This window comes from Vulpes lagopus, chromosome 2, assembly GCF_018345385.1.
Source record: "Vulpes lagopus strain Blue_001 chromosome 2, ASM1834538v1, whole genome shotgun sequence".
NCBI lineage: Eukaryota > Metazoa > Chordata > Mammalia > Carnivora > Canidae > Vulpes > Vulpes lagopus.
Window position 1 is genome coordinate 28632227 of NC_054825.1, and position 21248 is coordinate 28653474.

Genomic DNA, 21248 nt, shown 5'->3' on the forward strand with positions numbered 1-21248 from the left:
TGATGGTTCCATTCTCCTGGCCTGTAAATGCTTTGGCCATGGGCATGCAACACAATTCTGGCCAAAGAAAACTGGGGGACAGCTTATGGGGACTGGTTTTGGGGGACTCTGGAAAAGGCTTTCCTCACTGATCAAAGTAATACATAGATCCAGAGTATATAAAGAATTCTTTACAAGTCAACAATAAAAAACCACAAGTAACTCAAAAAATAGGCAAAGAGTTTACTTATAGTGTTTTTCCTAAGAAGGTACACGAACGGTGAAAATGCATATGAGAAGATGCTCAATGTCATTAATCAAAACCATAGTAAGAGACCACTTCACACCTCCTAGGATAGCTATAACTGAAAAGATGAACAATAACAAGTATTGGTGAGGATGAGTATTAGAGCCCTCAGACACTGCTGGTGGGAATGTTAAAGGGGATAGCCACTTTGGAAAACATTTTGTGAGTCCCTCAAAATAGCAAACATAGAGCTACCATGTGACTTAACAATTCTACCCATTGGTATATAAGAAAAATGAAAATCTACACTCAACCCAAATACACACAATATATTGTGTTAAATATACAATGATGTGTTATTTAGCAATAAAAAAGAATGAAAAGTTGATATATATTATCACATTGGATGAACCTTGAATACATAATGCTAATGAAAGAAGCCAGACAGAAAAGGCTTCCTATTGTATGACTGCATTTATATATAAAATACTCAGACTTAGCATAAGTAGAGACAGAAAGCAGATTTGGAGTTTCCAGGGGACATGGGGAGGAAGATATGGGGAGTGACTGTTTAATGAATATAAAGTGGGATGATGGGAAGTCCTAGAACTAGATGGTGGTGACAGTTGCACAACATTGTGAATGTATTTAATGCTACTGCATCCTATACTTTAAATTGGTTAAAATGGTAAATTTCATGTTTTGTGTATTTTACAATAGTGATAATAAAAAAGAAGTGAAGTACTGATTCATGCTATAACATGTATAGAACTTGAAGACAGGGTACCCAGGGGACTAGTTGATTAAGTGTCTGCCTTTGGCTCAGGTCATGATCTCACAGTTTTGAGATCTAGGCCAGCATCAGACTCCTTGCTCAGCAGGGAGTCTCTTTCTCCCTCTCCCTCTGCCCTGCCTCTGCTTGTTCCCTCATCCAAATAAATAAAAATCTTTTTTTAAAATGAGGAAAACTTGAAAACATTTTGCTACGTTAAATAAGTCAGGTGCTGAAGCGTACATAGTGTATAATCCCATTATATGAAATGTTCTGAATAGGCAAACCCATAGACAGAAAGTAGATTAGTAGTTGCTAGGGGTTGGGAGAGAAGGTTGAAAGAGGAAGGGAATGGGTTGTTACTGCTTAATAGGTACTGGGTTTCTTTTTGGAGTAAGGAAGCTATTCCAGAATTAGAGGTGATGGTCACACATTTCTATGAGTCTACTAAAGACCACTGAAATGTACACTTTAAACAGGTGTGTTTTATGGTATGCAGACTATGTGTCAATAGGGCTATTTTGTAGGTAATACCTTGGAGCATCTGATCTCTTTATCTGCCTCTCACTGACTTGAGAGTGTGATAACTGGAGCTGCTGCAGCCAACCCACAATCATGTGCTAACTTGATAACTGGCTTGACAGGCTGAGCTGATCAGAAGGAAGATGAAAATAATCAGCTATCTGCTGAGGTTGTTGAGCTTCTAAAATTATAAGTCCTGGAACTGCACCACCTCTGGTCTTCTTGTTATGTAAGATAATAAATTCCTTATTGTTTAGGTTAACAGGTGGGACTTGCAGGTAAGATCTTTAATATAAATCTATTTTTTTTGTAGTCAGCCCCAACTGAGAGTAAGACTGGGAAAAAGGACAGAAATCAAGAGTCTTAATTGAAGTTCTGTGTATAGAACTGGTACAGTTATGGCGGTCACTTCTTTGTGTCCCCCACTTCCAACCCATCAACACAAACCCACTGACAACTCTATTTGCCACCACCACCCCCAATCAGGCTAAAACAGAAGTAGTCTCTAAAGAAACTGAATGCCTTTCCTGAGGAAGAATAAGAAGATGGTGTGTGTCTTGGTGCCCCAGAGTAAACTAGTCTTCATTCGGTATGAAGTATAGCATGGGCTACTGATCTTGGGAGAAGACAGTAGGCCCACACAGTTGTCCACGACTCGGAGCTCAGAGGCAGTCCTCTCCTCAAGAAGAGGCCAGCTGGAGGAGTTGACTTACATAAGGGCAAAGGTGTCTTCTCCAGCCACATATATTCATTAACTTAGTCCTTTGCTCAGAAATGCAAAAAGAACACAAGTAACAAGAAAATTGAGAAAAACCAACACTAGTGAAGAAGATAGCCAAGATAATTAAAGAGAACAACTGATTCTGGGATAAAACAAACAAGTTATTAAATGAAGAGAAGATACTTTTAAATTATTTTAAAATTAATGTCCTAAGAGAGATTTGAGAAGACATTGCAACCATTAGTAGGTTGATATTAATTTTAAAAATGTATATTCAGAAATTAAGAATAATTCTTAGAAATCAAACCCATGATTGTCAAAATAAAGGCTCTTTAGGATGACTAAAAGAAAAAAATTGGGGATTATCTCAGACATAGGCAAAAAGAAATTTAAAAGAAAGAGAGAAGTTGAGAATGAAAATCAATTCAGTGTCCAAAATCCACCTAAAAGAAGTTCTGAAGAGATGGAATTTCAAAATTGGAGGAAAGGAAGTAAAAGGAGTAAATATGAAAATTTCTCAGAGATAAGAAAGACATGAGTCTTTAAGTTGAAAGTGTCCAACGCATTGAATGAGAAAAGACCCATGTAAACAGACTCTCATGAAATTTCAGGACATCAGGAATAAAGAGGATAAAACCTTTACTAAGATAACTCAGTAGCACAGGATGTTGGGGAGCACTATAGCAACATCCTCAGAATTAAAAAAGTTGTTTTTGAAGTTAGCATTCCATATCTAGATGAACATTTTCAGAAAGCAAGGACTTTGAGACTTTATTTACTGTTGCTCTCTCTAAAAAAGATCCAAGAGGATCCCTGGGTGGCGCAGCGGTTTGGCGCCTGCCTTTGGCCCAGGGCGCGATCCTGGAGACCCGGGATCGAATCCCACATCAGGCTCCCGGTGCATGGAGCCTGCTTCTCCCTCCGCCTGTGTCTCTGCCTCTCTCTCTCTCTCTGTGACTATCATAAATAAATAAAAAATTAAAAAAAAAAAAAAAAAAACGCCTTTTAAAAAAAAAAAAAAAAAAAAAAAAAAAAAATAAAAAAGATCCAAGAAATGTGGGGGCCCTTAATCTCTCATTTTACACAAAGGGGCATCAAGATGTAGAGCCTAAAATCTATGGCAGATAATTTTTAGGAATAAGGGTAACCAACAGAAGAACTGAAAACAACCATATAAAATTAAAAGATTGAGAGAAAGAGAAGAAAAGGAAGCTGAAGGTTGGGCCAATGAACTGAATTTCTTGTTTTTCACAGAGGACAGAAAAACATCTTTTTGAAGGTGATAGTTTGAGAAATATAGGTATGAACATATTATTTGCAGAAGTGAGATAACCATCAAAATAATTTTAAATGAAGGTGTCTGGAGAGTGGTACTGGGAAGTAGAAGGGTTAGAAAGAGACTTTTACTTTTCATTTTGTGTTTCTTTGTTCAGTTTTTTTTTTTTTTTTAAGAAAGTGACGGGAAGCATACCAAAATGTTAATAGGAGTACATCAGAGTGATAACAATGATCAATGGATTTGTTTCCTATTTCCCTAGAGTTTCCAAACTTTCTATAATACCCGTGCATTAGTTTCATAATTAGAATGCACACAGAATCAGAATGCATAATAAAAATGCACACACTTTTATTAAATAGGATCAGGGAAATATATGTTGTTTAATGATTACCAAGTCCTTAAATAATAGCCTTTGTCCTTGATTGCTGGTTTATTGGAGGAGCTTCAAGTGGACATGGAATTTACTAAACTTCTTAGAGAAACATAATCTCGTTGATATTAAAAAAGAAAGGAGAGTGGTTTGGCCATATTTAATAACTCTCCATCTCTGCAAGGTCCTCTTTTTCCCAGAGCTTTACAAATGATAGGCACTCAGTTGAATCTTCTATCCATTATGGAGTGTCTATTTCTATCACTTTCCTAACAGATAAGTGTCTAACTTCAGCATCAATATTTTCAGGGAATATGACCCCAGCAGTCTATTCTATTTTCAGAAAGTTAACATTATTAGAAATCCTTCAATATATTTAGCCAAAGTGAGTTTCCCTGGAATAACCTCCATCCATTTAATCTTGATCCTGCTTTCTGAAGCTTTTTAGAACAAACCTGGCAATTTTCTATATTATATTTTGCAATCACTTAAAGATGGTTTCGTGTTTCACTGCTCAACACCAAGTCTATTTTTGCTGCACATCTTGCTCTGACCTCAGCACTTCCACAGTCTCCAGAATCAAATTCCTCCTTCATTTCTCTGGGATTGAATATGAGCTCATTCATTCACTCATTCATTCATTTTGTAATTCAATTTTTGAATTGAATTGTAATTCAATTGTAATTCAAATTGTAATTCAATTTTACTGTACATCAGCTCCTTTCAGTAAGGATGCACCTTTAAACAAACAAACTTGTAGAATCTCTCACCTTGGTCACCTTAGTTCAGATAATTTTAGTTCAGGAAAGTCAGAGAGAAACAGCCCAAAAGCAGGTAGAAGAGGAAGTAAAATCAAGTTGAGGAATGAGCCAAGAAGAAAGTTCTCATAGAAGAAGTAAAGCTTTACTGTGTGAAGAGTTTTATTTCAGACTGTTTCAGAGACAGCAATACTGTTTCAGAGAGACCAATACTGTTTCAGAGAGACCAATTATTTTGAAATTTTTAACAGACAACTAATTTGTGCTTGTTACTCTCAGGTTAGTGAATAAAAAATAATGTACAAATTATTAATGGAGCTCCTGAGACTATGAATGAGGATGAGTGGATTATTAGCTACAGAAAAAAAAACCAATACATTGATTTTCTTTTTCTCTATAGAGATTTGCATTTGTAAAAGCTAGACAAAATGTGTATACAAAATGTTATAGAATAGAATAGAACATACAAAATGTTATACCCACATAATAGAATATAATTCAGCCATAAACAGGGAATGAAGTACTGATTCATGCTACAATATGGATGAACCTTGAAAATCTTATGCTAAGTGAAAGAAGCCAACCATAAAAGATTACATATTATTATATGATTTTATTTATATGAAATGTCTAAAATAGGGAAACAATAGAGATAGTAAGCAGGTTAGTGGTTGCTTACGGCTAAGGAGGGTGGGAAGATAGGTTTCTTTTTGTCATAAAATTGATTGTGGTAAGACACCTGGGTGGCTCAATGGTTGAACATCTGCCTTCAGCTCAGGTCATGATCCTGGGGTCCTGGATGGAGCCACCCCCCACCCCCCACCTGCATCGGGTTTCCAGCAGAGAGCCTGCTTCTCCCTCTGCCTATGTTTCTGCCTCTGTTTCTGTGTCTCTCTTGAATAAATAAATAAAATCTTAAAAAACTAATAAAATTGATGTGGTGATGGTTGTACATATCAATATGCTAAAAAATAATTGCATTTAAATGGGTGGATTTTGTCTCCAAAGGCAAAGGAAACAAAGGAAAAATGAACTATTGGAACTTCATCAAGATAAAAAGCTTTTGCACAACTAAGGAAAACCAAAAGACAAACACACACACACACACACACACAAACACACACACAAAACAAACAACAACAACAACAACAAAACCCAAAAGACAACATACAGAGTGGGAGAAGATACTTGCAAATGTCTTATTAGATAAATAGTTTGTATCCACAATCTATAAAGAACTTAACAAACTAATACCTCAAAAATAAATAATCCAGTTAAGAAATGGGCAGAAGACATGAACAGGCATTTCTCCAAAGAAGACATACAAATGACCAATAAACACATGAAAAAATGCTCATATCATTTGGCATCAGGAAAATACAAATCAAAATCACAATGAGATACCACCTCACACCAGTGAGAATGGCTAAAATGAACAAGTTAGGAAACAACAAACGTTGAGGAGAATGAGGAGAAAGGGGAACCCTCTTACACTGGTGGTAGGAATGCAAGCTGGTATAGCTACTCTGGAAAACAGTATGTAGGTTCCTCAAAAAGTTAAAAATAGAGCTACCCTATGACCCAGCAATCGCACTACTAGGTATTTACTCAAAAGATACAAACATAATGATCCAAAGGGTACCTGCACCCCAATGTTTATAGCAGCAATATCCCCAATAGCCATACTATGGAAAGAGCCCAAATGTCCATTGACAGATGAATGGAAAAAGAAGATGTGGTGTATATATACAATGGAATATTACAATGGAATATTACCCAGCTATCAAAAAAATGAAATCTTACCATTTGCAATGATGTAGATGGAGCTAGAGGATATTATTATGTTAAACAAAATAAGTCAGTCAGAGAAAGGAAATTATCATATGACTTCACTCATATGTGGAGTTTAAGAAATAAAACAGAGGATCATAAAGGAAGGGAGGGAAAAATAAAATAAGATGAAATCAGAGAGGAGACAAAACATAATAGACTCTAAACTATAGGAAACAAACTGAGAGTTGCTGGAGGCGAGGGGGTTTGGGGGATGGTAACTGGTTGATGGGCATTAAGGAGGGCACATGATGTAATGAGCAGTGGATATTATATACAACTTATGAATCACTGAAATCTACCTCTGAAACTAATAATACACTAAAAGTTAATTAATTGGGTTTAAATAAAATTAAATTAAAAAATAAATGGGTGAATTGTATGGTATGTGAATTATAACTCAATAAAGCTGTTTTTAAAAGGTTAGAAGTTTTAATAGTTAATTAATAACTATAATTAGGATAGGATACTGATTTACTCATTACCCAGCCTTCTCTTGGAAGTCCCCCCAAATGGAAGTTGACTGATTCTAACAAAATGCTCTGACTCATTCCCAAGGGTATTAAAGCATGTTGTTCAATGTTCAGAATCTAACACATTCTTGACTCAACCCCTACTTTGAGTGCATTTAATATTAACATTCAACAAATTTGTACTGAGTTTTAAGCCTGTGCTTGGCACTTGGATCAGCAAAGAAGACAATGACCCTGTCCCTACTCTTAGGGATTGTTCTTTCCAGAGTCCAACAAAACTTACTACCAGTCCCTGTCTTGGAGCAGCAGTGAAAATCTCGTTTCATTTGGCCAAGTTCCTTCCTTCCTTTTAGATTCTAGGTCACCTGAGGTTGTTGGTATGCGTGCTTATAGAACACCAAATCTAATTGGTCTTTTAAAAACCCTGTTTAAAGACCAGGACAGACAGGGATAAACAACCAACCAACCACCACCACCAACAACAACCAAAACTCATGAAAAAGGAGAAGGTGGAGGTGGCTTTTCAAACTCAGTTGAATGTCTCCGTTCTCACAAGATGCTTTCTGCATTAATCAGTGCAACTGGCTTACAGGCTCCTCCCCTAGTTCCTGCTGGGTTCTCTCCTGCAACTCGTGTCCTTTCCACATTTCCCTACTCAGACATGTCCCCCGACCTTACTCTACTGTGAGTGACTGTTCAGACTCATGGAAGACTTTGGGAAAATGGAAGCCTTATTTCAGACCCTAGTTATGAGATATGAAAGATGGCTGGAATGCCTGAATAGAACAAAGAAAATGGTGCATTTTATTTTTACCTCATTGTATGAATTATAGTCTCCATATGAAATATAGTCTCCTAGAATAGTTTGAAGACAGGTCATCCAGGATTTGCTTCTTAAATATTAAAAAGACAATAACTATTTGGCTACTCATCATCAGTGTCTAAAGAGTCTGATATCACTAATTTAAGAGTCACTATCCTTATACAAAAATTAAAGTCACTTCAACTCAGAAATATGGCAAGGGGCCAGTGAGCACCTGTCTCAGGAAAGCTGGTTAAAGATAAGGAAGAAGAGGGTGCCTGGGTGGCTCAATCAGTTAAGCATCTGCCTTCGGCCTAGGTCATGATCCCAGAGTCCCAGGATGGAGTCTATGTTGGGCTCCCTCCTCAGCGGGGAGTCTGCTTCTCCCTCTCCCTCTGCTCCTCCCCCCTGCTTGTGCTCTCTCTCACTCAGTCTCTCAAACAAATAAATAAATCTTAAAAAAAAAAAAATAAAGATAGGGATGAAGACTCTTTAATCACCAAAAAATGTCTGTATTGTGTATCTCTATTGTGTACCAAGTAATTAGTTAGAAAGTAGTGGAGTTCCTGTTACCTGCTTAGCAAGGTAGAGTTTGGTTATAGAAGATCTCTTGATCTTGGTCCTATACACATGAAGAAGCTGCCAAGGGGCCAGGAGCCAAAGGAAACCCAAGGGAATCCACACCAGAACAGTTTGCTCAAAACAAAGTGGCAGGTCCGCTTCTGGGCTATCCAAGAATGAAGAGTTCTGGGGGAATCAAAACAAAATATATTCATTTTTTTGAAGACAGAAAACCAGCACAAGCACTCTTGCTTCCTGTTACCTCTATTTCCACCCCTGTTCCCAAACAACTTTAACTCTATTCTCTGTCCATATCTGGCCTGCCCCTTCCCTAACTGCATTTTCCCACTTATCTCCATTGATATAAATTCAACATTTAATGACAGTGACTTTTCTGGCTGATCTAACCTTTAGAAACTTTTCTTTCTGTAATTCTAAGTAAATTTCTCCACCAGCTATTCTAGGTAAACTTTACCACTGCATTTGCCAAGTTGTGGGAAGAAGAGGAATGGACTCTTTTTCAATTCAAATAGTTCCCTTGGATATAGAAACTTGTTCTCATTTTTGCTTTTAGCACTAACTCAACTCCCTGACAGATGTTCAAACAGGCAGGCAACACAGGCGTTAGTCACACTATGGCATTTCACCTCCTTCGGGCTAGGGGGCTTACAGAGATTGGAGCCTGAGGGGATCTTGGGTTCAGGCGCTGTTCTGGCGCTAGTGGATGACCTATTCCCGGCATATTTGGACTTGTCCTTACATTCTGCAATAGATAGGATGTCTTATGAAGTGAAGGTGGGAGTACTAGTTCTTATTTCTGAGTCTTGTGAAGGTAGATTTTTCTCTCCTGATAAATACTTTTTAGTTGTCTTTGCATAGTTGTTCACACAAACTCTTTAAAGGAAACATTGTGGTGCCCTGACCAAGATGATCTGTCAGATACTCAGATTCTCTCAGAGAGAATTCCCAAAAGATGGTCTGGTAAGATCCTGGGGCCATTAATTCCCACCCTCCTGTGCTGTAGGCATCCTAGCCTTGAGGTCCTGGGGACCCAGGTTCTTTCTAAGATGTGAATGCTAACCACCTGCTCTGCTATCTCATCCCTACTCTTCTTATCTCTCCATAAAGTTATCTAACTTTAGAATTCAGAAGAATTACCTAAGGTATTTAAACTATTTTAACACGCCCTCCACATGATTCTGATGCTGTGCTAGACATATACAGACCACACTTTCACAGCATCACTAAATCCTAGGTTCCTTCTTATGTTCTATTCCACTAAGCCATTTGGTACTGTTGCTCACCCTGACTTGAACTTCTCTGCTCAACTGATTCAAAAATGGTCTCAGTGCTCATGATGCCCAAATCTGCATCCTGACCTCAACTTTCACTCCATACCACTAATTGGCAGTTCCTCTAGAACATATCATTATCATTTCAATATCCCAGCATTTACCTCTACAAAACTCAACCTTGGGTCTTCTCTTCTTCCTCCCACTCCATAAACTCCACAATAACTTTCCCTCCTAACATTGTTGAAATCGGAAGGCTTTTCCCTATTTCTCTTTAGAGAAGACAATTTACAGCTAGCTAGTCTGAGAAAGAGTCTGGGACACAATAAATATATGTTAGAGAATACATATGTTACCTTTTCCACATAGAATATCCTCTGGAGACATTATAATGTATCTTTTCTTAACCGTCCCCCCAAACCTAAAAAAAAAAAAAACCAACCCAAAACAAAAAACTCTGAGCTTTATACCATCTGCACATCTAACATTTCTGGTTCTTATTGGTTGCCACCAAGGTTAATCTATTAGCTCTGAGTCTGTGAAGAATCAACAGTGAATATAAGTATTATTTCTCACCCAAAACGTAGAGTTGCAGAATTCCTCCAGCATGATTCCTGGAGCACTTCTGAAATGAAGACTCTTCTGTGACTCTGCCGTGTTTTATTTACTCTTTTCCTCAGAGAAGGTGGACTGCAAGTAGCAGTGAGTTATCTCCCATTCTGATGTTCTGACGTTCCAAATGAGACCTTTCATCCTAACAGTTTACTCATTAACCTTCCTCAGATATTTATTTACCTTGTTCTAGTGGATAGACATGTGACTAGGAATGAGGAGCCCCAAGGGCAGGTAGACTCACCATTTCCCAAGGACCAGAAGCCTTTGTAGATATGATAGTGTCTAAAAGGAACCACTGAAAAATGTCAGCAGAGCTGATGGACAACTCAGGAGCAGAGGAGCCTTTTCTTCTCCTGAAGACATATGACCTAAAAAGGGAAGCATCAATGGAGGGGCAAGTACCCTTAAACACGCAGTTTCACTTCTGTTTTAAGGCCTTAGAACTTATAGGAATGTGAAATATATCCTACTCCTCTGGATTTAAATTAAGACCATAGAACTGAAGGGCACCTAGGTGGTGTAGTCAGGCATCTGACTTCTGGTTTGGCTCAGGTCCTGATCTTAGGGTCGTGGGTTTCAGCCCCTCATCAGGTCCATGCTCAGCATAGAGTTTGCTTGAGATTCTCTCTTTCTCCCTCTGCCCTTCCCACTCATGCTCTCTTGCTTTCTAAAATAAATAAATAAATCCTTTTTTTTTTTAAAGACCATAGAACTGGGATCCCTGGGTGGCGCAGTGGTTTGGCGCCTGTCTTTGGCCCAGGGCGCGATCCTGGAGACCCGGGATCGAATCCCACGTCGGGTTCCCGGTGCATGGAGCCTGCTTCTCCCTCTGCCTGTATCTCTGCCTCTCTCCCTCTCTCTCTGTGTGACTATCATAAATAAAGAAAAATTAAAAATATATATTAAAAAAAAATAAAGACCATAGAACTTAAAATATAGTTAAAAGTAGTATAAACTTTATTTCAAAAAGTCAGGTCATAAAACAGCATATCTAGCATGAACCTATGTATATGTATAATTTATGTGGCAAAACATTAGCCTTAGCTGTTAGGATTGTGGGTGAATTTTCTTTTTGCTTTTCTGTATTTTTTTATTTTTCCATAATTATTAGGTATTATGTGATAATATTTTAAAGTAATTTTTTGTATTGTGGTATAAAATGCATGACATAAATTTTACCATTTTTACATGTATACAGTTTAGAAGTGTTAAGTATATTCACATTGTTGTGCAACCAATCTCCAGAACTTTTTCATCTTGCCCAACTGAACCTCTATGCCCATTAGAACAACAACTCCCCATTACTCCCTCCCCTAGTAAAGCAAATGTTCTTTTAAAATCAGATCACTCCAGGGGATCCCTGGGTGTCTCAGCGGTTTGGCGCCTGCCTTTGGCCCAGGGCGTGATCCTGGAGCCCTGGGATCGAGTCCCACGTCGGGCTCCCAGCATGGAACCTGCTTCTCCCTCCCTCTGCCTCTCTCTCTATGTCTATCATAAATAAATAAATCTTTAAAAAAATAAATAAACAAAATCAGGTCACTCTAACAACAGCCACACATTTTTGCCAATGTATTAAAGTGCAAATGCCATCATTTGGGGGATCGTGTGAAACCATTTTGGTCACTAACACAAAAAAACACTTCTTTGTTCTATGGGTATATACAGACTATACCTACAGAGAGTAATTAACACAACAGTAATGTACACTTCAATGTGTACGTACATACATACATAACATATATATTTAATGTGTACTTTAATGCCTGGCCTAAAGTTAACTATACCTTCGGTTACCTTAAACTCAAAAATGATAATAACATTTACCACTAGGACTAGCAGATATGTTGTGGATTATTGACATCTGAAAGATGTATAACTTTTATTAGGATACTCATTCCCCACTGAGCAGGGAGCCCAAAGAGGGACTCGATCCCAGGACCCTGAGATCATGACCTGAGCTGAAGGAAGACACTTAACTGACTGAGCCACCCAGGTACCCCTCTGAAATTGTTTTCACGGATGATCCAGCTGGCCTACTCAACACCAGCTTCCCATACTGGCCTCTTTGATGCCCTCCAGCTAATTAGCTTAATCAAGAATAAACCCTCACTCTCCTCACACTATGTTTTCCTCCCTTCCTGTCTCTTTTTTATAAGCCCTGGCTTTTCCCTTTGTTTGTTGACAATAGCATAATGACAATCTTCCTTAAGTATGAAAAAGCTAGCATACAAATATCTAACTAAATGTCTGAATTATTCCTTGACAATGATGTCAATCTTCTATCTTTCTAGCAGATAGAGGATCTATTGACTGCACTTGTCTAGCAAGTAGTTGTGAAAGCAAATTGGCTATGCTTAGAAATGTTCGTTGAGACTGAAGAGAGGACCTAATGAGTGATATGGTGTGAGTGGAATTATTTTCTATAGATAAAATGTAACCCCCTCCCCTCCACTGCGATGTCTATTGCAAGTAAGAGGAATAAAAAGTGACTGATAGAAATGATAATCATTTTAAAATAAGCAGAATTTATATTCATTTGTGCTTAAAACATTTTGAGTTGCTTAAAAAAGGGATGGTAGAGGATTTAAATATTCATTAAAACAAATGCTGTAAGGGCACCTGGGTGGCTCAGTGGTTGAGTGTCTGCTTTTGGCTCAGGTCATGCTCCCAGGGTCCCGGGATCGAGTTCCACATCAGGTTCCTGCAAGGAGTCTGCTTCTCTCTCTGCCTATGTCTCTGCCTCTCTCTCTCTGGGTCTCTCATGAATAAATAAATAAAATATTTAAAAATAAATAAAACAAATGCTGATTATAGGATATATACAAACATGGATGGAATAAATACATAGTGTATTATTAAATGAAAAAAGAAGTGGGTGGGTTGGGCATGTAAAGAGCTTGGCAGTACTATTCCATCCTAACAAGTAAAATTCTGAGCAATCTGAAAAATCAACAATGCTTCTTAGCTCAATAAGAGAAGTGAGGTGACACAGTGAACTGCTGCCCCCCAAATTGAAAAGACAGACAAGCAAATGCAGAGAATCACAATTTACTAGAACAAAACTGCATAAACTAAAACCTCTACAGGATACAGTGCTGGGATAGGGAATCCTGAACTGTAATTGACCAACTGATAGAGTCTCGGTGTCTGAGAATCATGTAGTCACTGAGAGGTCTTTTTTTTTTTTAAACTATGTGAAATATTTATTAAGGGCTTTGCCTACAAAAGCACAACATAAATAGACAAAGTCCTCCTGAAATATAGTATACACATCATCCAGTTGATAATTTGTACTGGAGAATATAGGAATATGACCTATGACTGGTTTCCCACATCTGAACTTGGGCAAGTGCATGGGAGAAGACTCTGCTCCAGGAGCCACAGTACGTAGCTGTTATTTTGCCATTGTCTCTGCCAAGTCTGTTAGGCAAGTGCAGAAGTGCAAACAGGACTTACTTTATAAACAAACACCCCGAGGCAAATCCTTGTGCATCTTCCACAACCATGAGAAGTTCTTCATAAATCTTCAAAGGTTTAGTGTGGAGGTAAGTCAAGGCAATTAAAGCATGTGTGAACTCTGGGCAGTTTTTCAGAACTCCACTATTTCTCTTTTGTGAACCTGCTGAGAACCACTGGGACCAAAAGTTTAGGCAAATCCATAGACAGGTACTTGGGATGTCTCTGTGACAATCTGTAGTAACCGGAGACACTTCTCAGCAACCATCACCAGCACAGCCTTTCAGAACCACAGAATGACAGGATGGTTTGGACAGTAACCTTTCCTGTAAATAGAATGTTATCCCTAGTTTTTCATGTGCACACTGCCAAGGTTGCACATCAGCAACTCCAGCTTGTTGTCATCAAATATTTTAATCAAGGGCACCTGGGTGGCTCAGTCAATTAAGCATCTGCCTTCGGCTCAGGTAATGATCCCAGAGTCCTGGGATCGAGTCCTGCATTGGGCTTCCTGCTCAGTGGGGAATCTGCTTCTCTCTCTATCCCTCCCCTCTGCTTGTGATCTCTCTCTATCATGCTCTCTCTCAAGTAAACAAATAAAATATTTAAATATATTTTAAATCAACAGAAAGCAGTTCTGTGAATCCCTCCAAGAAGGTGTTCATTTGCTTCTGGACTTTGTTCACAAATCTGCACTGGATGACTCAGTCTCTGCCTAAGTCCATCTGAAATCTCACTCAAGTCTGAAAGATGATTAAAAAAAATCCAGTTATAGAGGAGCTCCTCTCTACAAACACGTTTGTGAGTTTTACCTTCAGGAGCTTTGGGAGGTTCTCACAGTGAATATTGAAGAAAAATCTGCCTCTGGCAGGGGGAAAACAAATGTCATTTGAAATATACCGGAGAATTCTGTTCTTTTCAACAGGCCTGCTCTCAGAAGCTACTTAATCAGAACTTAGTTAACCTGTTGTGGTTTCATCAGAGCCTAACCAACCTGGGGGGCAGGGAGAGAAATACCCAAATCTAGCCTATTCTAGCCTTCTTGTTCACCTAAGGGAGAGAGCTGAGAAGCACTTGTGAAGTTCACAGTCCAGAGGCATAGGCTCGCTAAAAGATGGAGACCTAATCATAGGACCATAGAACACTTCCTCTTCTCCAACACCTTACCACCACATCACTAAAGGCCTATTTTCAGCAGTTCCTTTTACCCAGTACATCAAGTCCATCTGTCAAGAAAAGATTATGAGACATACTAAAAGGCAAAAAACAGTGTGGAGAGACAAAGCAAGCATCAGAACCAGATTCAGATATGACAAGGAGGCTGGAACGATCAGAGTAGGAATTTAAAACAATTATGATTAATATGCTAATGGATGAAGTAGACAACATGCAAGAACAGAGGGGGCAATGTAAGCAAAGAGATAGAAATTCTAAGAAAGAACTGAAATATGGGAGATAAAAACCACTGTAACAGAAAGGGAGATTGACTTTAATGGGATTATTAGTAGACTGGACATAGCTCAGGAAAGAATCTCTGAGCTTGAGGAGATCTCAGAGAGAATGTTAAAGGTGGAAAGCAATGAGAAATTAGACTGAAAAACAACAGTATATCTAAGAACTGTGGGACAACTACAAAAGGTGTAGTTCAAAGAGATGAACAGAATTATGTAACCCAAGGAAGAGCTTTACTGGCATGCCAAGAGGATCTGCAGTTGCTTCAGTATCTTAAACATCTGTATCAATGACTTACAGACATTAAGATAACTCCCACTTAATGGATCTCTATTATATGTCAATGTCACATAGGTTTCTTAAAATAATGAATGCATTTCCATGTTAGACACTAACAATTTTGTCTTCTTTAATCCTTATAATAATGCTATGAGGTAGATACTTTTATTATAATTTCATCAATTAGAAAATTGAGGTTCAGAAGGGTTAATAGTTCTACATCCCATAATTTATGAAGAATAATGTTCCATATCTGCATAATAGAAACATTGTCAGATGTTCTTCTACCCTTTCATGAGGAAGGAAACACTGAACAAAAGATATATGCTCTGGGGAGAAGGTCTGCCTAGAAGATTTCCAAGATTTTATGATTTAATGTAAAAGCAATTTACCATAAAAGACAAAAATAATGTGATGATCCCCTTTGCCTGAGGATACACTGTGGGATTTCTTTAAATCAAGTTGTCCTAGTGCCCTAATGATATGATATGAATATGTCAAATACATGCAAGTTTGCAGGAATGCTCCTATTCTATCAGATGAGGTGTTCTGTGAGCTCTCTCCTTTTGTATTATCATTGATGTATCATAGTATTATTGATGTTTAAAGACTAAGAAAGATGTAAAGCAGTCAGGAAACCTGGGTCCTGGCCTTTCCTCTGCTGGTCTTATGTAAAATGATCTCTCCTAAATCTCTTCCTAATGGTCTCCAAAAATCTCTTTTTAATGGTTCAAAGTGTGTACACTAAATTCATTGCATAGAGATAATTCAGTTGGAGATAATGTTTGATCAGAATGACCTGGCAAAACAATATGCTGTGTCATTTTATTTAGCAAATGTTGATTAACATGATTGCATTAAATAACTTTGAAAAATCTGCAAAAGTTCAATGTTCAAGATAACCAAAGTCATATACTTCTGGTTAATGATTAGAGATAAACTTAAAAAAAGGTTTTCTTTCTTGTGCAATACCTTTAAACATTGAGATTTAAGTGGTAACAGTAAAAAGATTGCTTTTGCCTTCATGTTTTAAATTTTGGCCTAGCAATTCCTGTTCCTATAGCAAAAACTAAAAACTGTAATTATAAAGTAATAAGATAATCACTCCCCAATTCTCCCATTAAATATAATCTGTACATTTTTGTACTACTAAAACAAAAAATCTTTTAAGGATAACCATAGACCAAATAGAATGTACAAATGATTAAATTAACACCAGCTTTTAGGGACACCTTGGTGACTCAGTGGGTGTCTCAGTGGTTGAGCGTCTGCCTTTGGCTCAAGGTGTGATTCTGGGGTCCTTGGATTGAGTCCCACATTGGGCTCTTTGTTGAGAAGCTGCTTCTCCCTCTGTCTGTGTCTCTGCCTCTCTGTGTCTATCATGAATAAATAAATAAAATCTTTTAAAAAGAACCCACTAAGTTTAAAAATATCCTAATTTATTATAAACCTATACTTTTTAAATTATTAAAATCTGAAATATAGTGAAACTCTTCTGGAAGAATACACAAATTGTAAAGAATAGGTTTAACTAATGAATGAAATCATTGAATTAGACTTAAAGCCTCTCCAAAAAAGAGTCAACTACTAAAAAGTTTCATACAGTTTTTAAAAAAAGTATATACTTTAAAAAATAGTAAAAGCTATTGACAGTACAGAATAATGTTCCTAGTAAACTCAAGAGATGATCTTTTAACTTCTGACAAACTAGAGAGAAATAAGATGAATTGTTTAATGGTTTTCTGACAGCGGCATATTGGTATAGAAAAGAAATAATTAATATAGGCCTTTATTTCACACCATCTCATATGGTATATTCTTTTTTTTTTTTTTTTTCAGTTCACTCTTTATTTGATGTGTGGTCACTCCTTCCCCTCCAACCTGGCCCCCCCAGCCCGTAAATACTAGAGGAGCTGCACCAGAAGAGGACTCGAGGCGGAGCGGTCCCAACCACGGGGCGGGGGAAGGGGAGGGTGCAGTGGTGGGGTGTGTGCGGGGTCCAGCCCAAATGTTCAGGATTCGGATCTAAGTAGCAGGAGGAACGTGGGTTTTCCAGGGTGTGGCGGATTTCCGCCAGCTTGGGGTCGGTAGATGCTCAGCGGTTCTTAGAGCGGATGCTGGGCCCCGGCTTGGGCTGGGGTGGGGGCGGGGTAGGTCGGGCGACCCCCGGGCTCCAAGTCCTCGGGCCCACTGGGAGACGGGGGGCGGGGGGAGCGGCGGTCGTCGGGGTGGCTCTTGACTCGAGAGGATCCTCAGACCCAGACCTTCCCCGACGCGGGGCCGGCCGGGGTCCCCGGCGAGGCCCGGGTCTGCCGCGGCTGCGGGGCGCGCGGGCGCCGGTACAGGGCTCGGCTGTGGGGCACGAGGCAGTCGGCCAGGCGGAGGCGGAGGCGCAGGCGGAGGCGCAGGCGGCGGTAGCTGGGCAGGGCCAGCGCGAGCAGCGGCACGAGGAGCAGCGATCCCGGGACCAGCCGGGCCGCGCAGCCCGGGTCCCGCAGGTGCGCGGTGCAGGGGGGCGCCTGGGAGCGCAGGAACTGGGAGGGGCAGAGGAAGCCGAAGCCTAGCGTGGTGACGGCGGGCAGCAGGATGGTCCCCAGCACCAGCGCCAGCAACAGGAGGTTGAAGGCGGCCACCAGCAGATTCTGGGCGGTGACCAGCACCTCGCAGGCCCAGCAGTCCAGGGGGTCCCGGGGCTCCGGGCCGCCGCCGAGCCGGGCGCTGCGCCCCGGGGACCTCCGCCGTGGCCGGCCTCTCATAACGTATATTCTTGATAGGTCATAAGACAACAGAAGAAAATGGACTAGCATAAAAAAGATGTACAGTGGAGAGAAAAATGCTCTTCTGAGTCCTGGGGGAAAAATGTGATACCAGAACACAAAGATACATTTATAATACTTTTTTTTTGTTTAATTTTTAGGAGAATTTTCTACAACAAATAGTAATATGAAAGTACCCAAACAGGAAATGCATCTGACAAAAATAGCATAGGGGCAATACAAGTAGTAGTTATCACATAGAAAAGGACATAGCCTTTAAAAAAAAAAAAGATTTTATTTATTCATGCGAGACACAGAGAGGCAGAGACATAGGCAGAGGGAGAAGCAGGCTCCCTGCAGGGAGCCTGATGCGGGTCTCCATCCAAGGACCCCAGGATCACGATCTGAGGAGAAGGCAGATGCTCAACCACTGAACCACCCAGGCGTCCTGAAAGGCACATAGCTTTCCAAGCAATTACATACAACTAAATTATAAAAAATTTCTGGAAATATACACAAGAAATTGTTAATAGTGGTTGCTTTCAGGGTAGCTGGAGGACTGAAGGAAACAAGTGAAAATGCGTAGAAGAGGGATCCCTGGGTGGCGCAGCGGTTTGGCGCCTGCCTTTGGCCCAGGGCCCGATCCTGGAGACCCTGGATCGAATCCCACATCGGGCTCCCGGTGCATGGAGCCTGCTTCTCCCTCTGCCTGTGTCTCTGCCTCTCTCTCTCTCTCTGTGACTATCATAAATTAAAAAAAAAAAAAATGCGTAGAAGATGTTGAATTCTGTAGAATACTGGCTCCCCAAAAATAGCACCCAACAAATCTGTTGATCAAAAGAAACTGTAGATAAGACAAAGCTGAATTTTTTCTCATCGTTGTTAAGAGAAAGTACTGCCTTGAAATAAGCTAGCCTTCTTACTATGAAGTTGTTTAAATTCATAATACCAAATGCATTCTTATAATTTGTGGTTGGACTATTATTGCCAGTTATGTGAATTGAGAGCATGAAGATGACCAAATTAGTGGGCCCAAGAAAATTTTCTGGATAAACACATTTAAGCCTACTGCCAAGACTGCAAAATGCATTTTTTTCTGTGTGTTTACATACATCCATACATACATGTAGAAATTCTGGGAAAGTGCTTTTATTTGCACTTGGCTTTATTTACTGCTTGGGGACATTTTTGAGAGGGGCTACCAAGTGGTTTTTGAAGAGGCTCATTTATAGGAAAAATGTATAATTTCAATCATATAATTCCAATTTTAAATTCTTTTGCTGTGGAGGCTACATCTATAGAGCAGGAGTTACAGTGCTGGGCATATGGATATAGGCTAAGTAAATAGAATGTGCTATTCTCATAATCATGACTTTTTTTTTTTTTAAGATTTTTATTTCAGAGAGGGAGAGAGTGAGCAAGAGAGAGCACAAGCAGGGGGAGGGGCAGAGGGAGAGGGAGAAACAGACTCTCCATTGAGCTGGAAGCCCGGCTCAGGCAGGGCTCAATTCCAGGACCCCGGGATCAGGACCTGAGATCAGGACCCTAGTCGAAGGCAGACACTTAACCAACTGAGACACCCAGGTGGTGGCTCAAACATGAGAGGCAATTGTTTGTCTTTGATCTATAAAAAAGGAAGGGCCATCTCTTTGGCATCTTGTGAGTGGACCCTTGTGAGTGGGTGGAAAAGATTTCCAAATAGGATGACTTTATAAATGATCTATCTTCACAAGAACAATATATCGACTCCTTCAAGATATTCTCAAGCACATTTTCTAAGACTGATGTCTGAAGTTAGTTGAACTCTGATTGACTTAATTAAGCTGTAACGAAGTTTAGAAACCTTTGAGCTCAGTCAAGACAAGTGATTTACTAGTAAGGCTGTTTTTCTAAAGATGGGATTTCTCTTGCAACTGTCATACCCTACAGAGATTTGGAAATTTCTTGACGCTATTAAGGAAGGTTGCTATAAAACCTTCACAGCAATTGCTGAAAGGGAAATTGATGCATTCTTCAATTATATTAGGGCCCTTATAAAAGTATACCCATCTTAAAAGTGGCTTGAATAGAAATATTTATTGGTTCAGGTAAACAAAAACCCAGGATGGTGTGGTCTTGAGATTGACTTATTCCTTTTTTTTTTCTAAATTGAAGTTTGATTTGCCAACATATAGTATAACACCCAATTCTCACCCCATCAAGTGCCCTCCTCAGTGCTCATCACCCAGTCACCCCATCCCCCCGCCTGCCTCTCCTTCCACTACCCTTTGTTTCCCAGAGTTAGGAGTCTCTCATGTTTTGTCACCCTCTCTATTTTTTCCCACTCATTTTCCCTCCTTTCCCTTATAATCCCTTTCACTATTTCTTATATTCCCCATATGAGTGAAACCATACGATGATCATCCTTCTCCAATAGACTTATTTCACTTAGCATAATACCCTCCATTTCCATCCATGTCAAAGCAAATGGTGGTTATTCATCCTTTCTGATGGCTGAGTAATATTCCATTGTATATATACACCACATGTTCTTTATCTATTCGTCTATGGACATCGAGTCTCCTTCCATGGTTTGGCTATTGTGGACATTGCTGCTATAAACATTGGGGTGCAGGTGTCCCGGCGTTTCACTGCATCTGTGTCTTTAGGGTAAATACCCAGTAGTGCAATTGCTGGGTAGTAGGGTAGCTCTATTTTTCACTCTGGAGGAACTCCACACTGTTTTCCAGAGTGGCTGCACCAGTTCACATTACCACCAACAGTGCAAGAGGGTTCCCCTTTCTCCACATCCTCTCCAACATTTGTTGTTTCCTGTCTTGTTAATTTTCACCATTGGTATCTCATTGCAGTTTTGATTTGTATTTCCCCGATGGCAAGTGATGCAGAGCATTTTCTCATGTGCTTGTTGGCCATATGTAGGTCTTTGGTGAAGTTTCTGTTCATGTCTTTTGCCCATTTCATGATTGGATTGTTTGTTTCTTTGCTGTTGAGTTTAATAAGTTCTTTATAGATCTTGGATACTAGCCCTTTATCTGATACGTCATTTGCAAATATCTTCTCACATTCTGTAGGTTGTCTTTTAGT

The 21248-nt window shown here is 39.5% G+C and overlaps 1 protein-coding gene and 1 pseudogene across 1 annotated transcript in view; both read right to left on the reverse strand.

Annotated features, from left to right (window-relative positions):
* Positions 1-10338, reverse strand: part of ABCC2 (ATP binding cassette subfamily C member 2) — a 63677-nt gene extending 53339 nt beyond the window's left edge. The window contains exons 1-2 of the mRNA XM_041743112.1: positions 10183-10338; positions 8327-8500 (exon numbers count right to left, since the gene is read on the reverse strand). Coding sequence (XP_041599046.1) covers positions 8327-8500; positions 10183-10215 — 207 coding nt within the window. The 5' untranslated portion in view covers positions 10216-10338. The remainder of the gene's footprint in view (positions 1-8326; positions 8501-10182) is intronic.
* Positions 10339-17227: 6889 nt separating this feature from the next.
* LOC121476877 lies at positions 17228-20567 on the reverse strand (annotated as a pseudogene).
* Between the last annotated feature and the right edge of the window lie 681 nt (positions 20568-21248).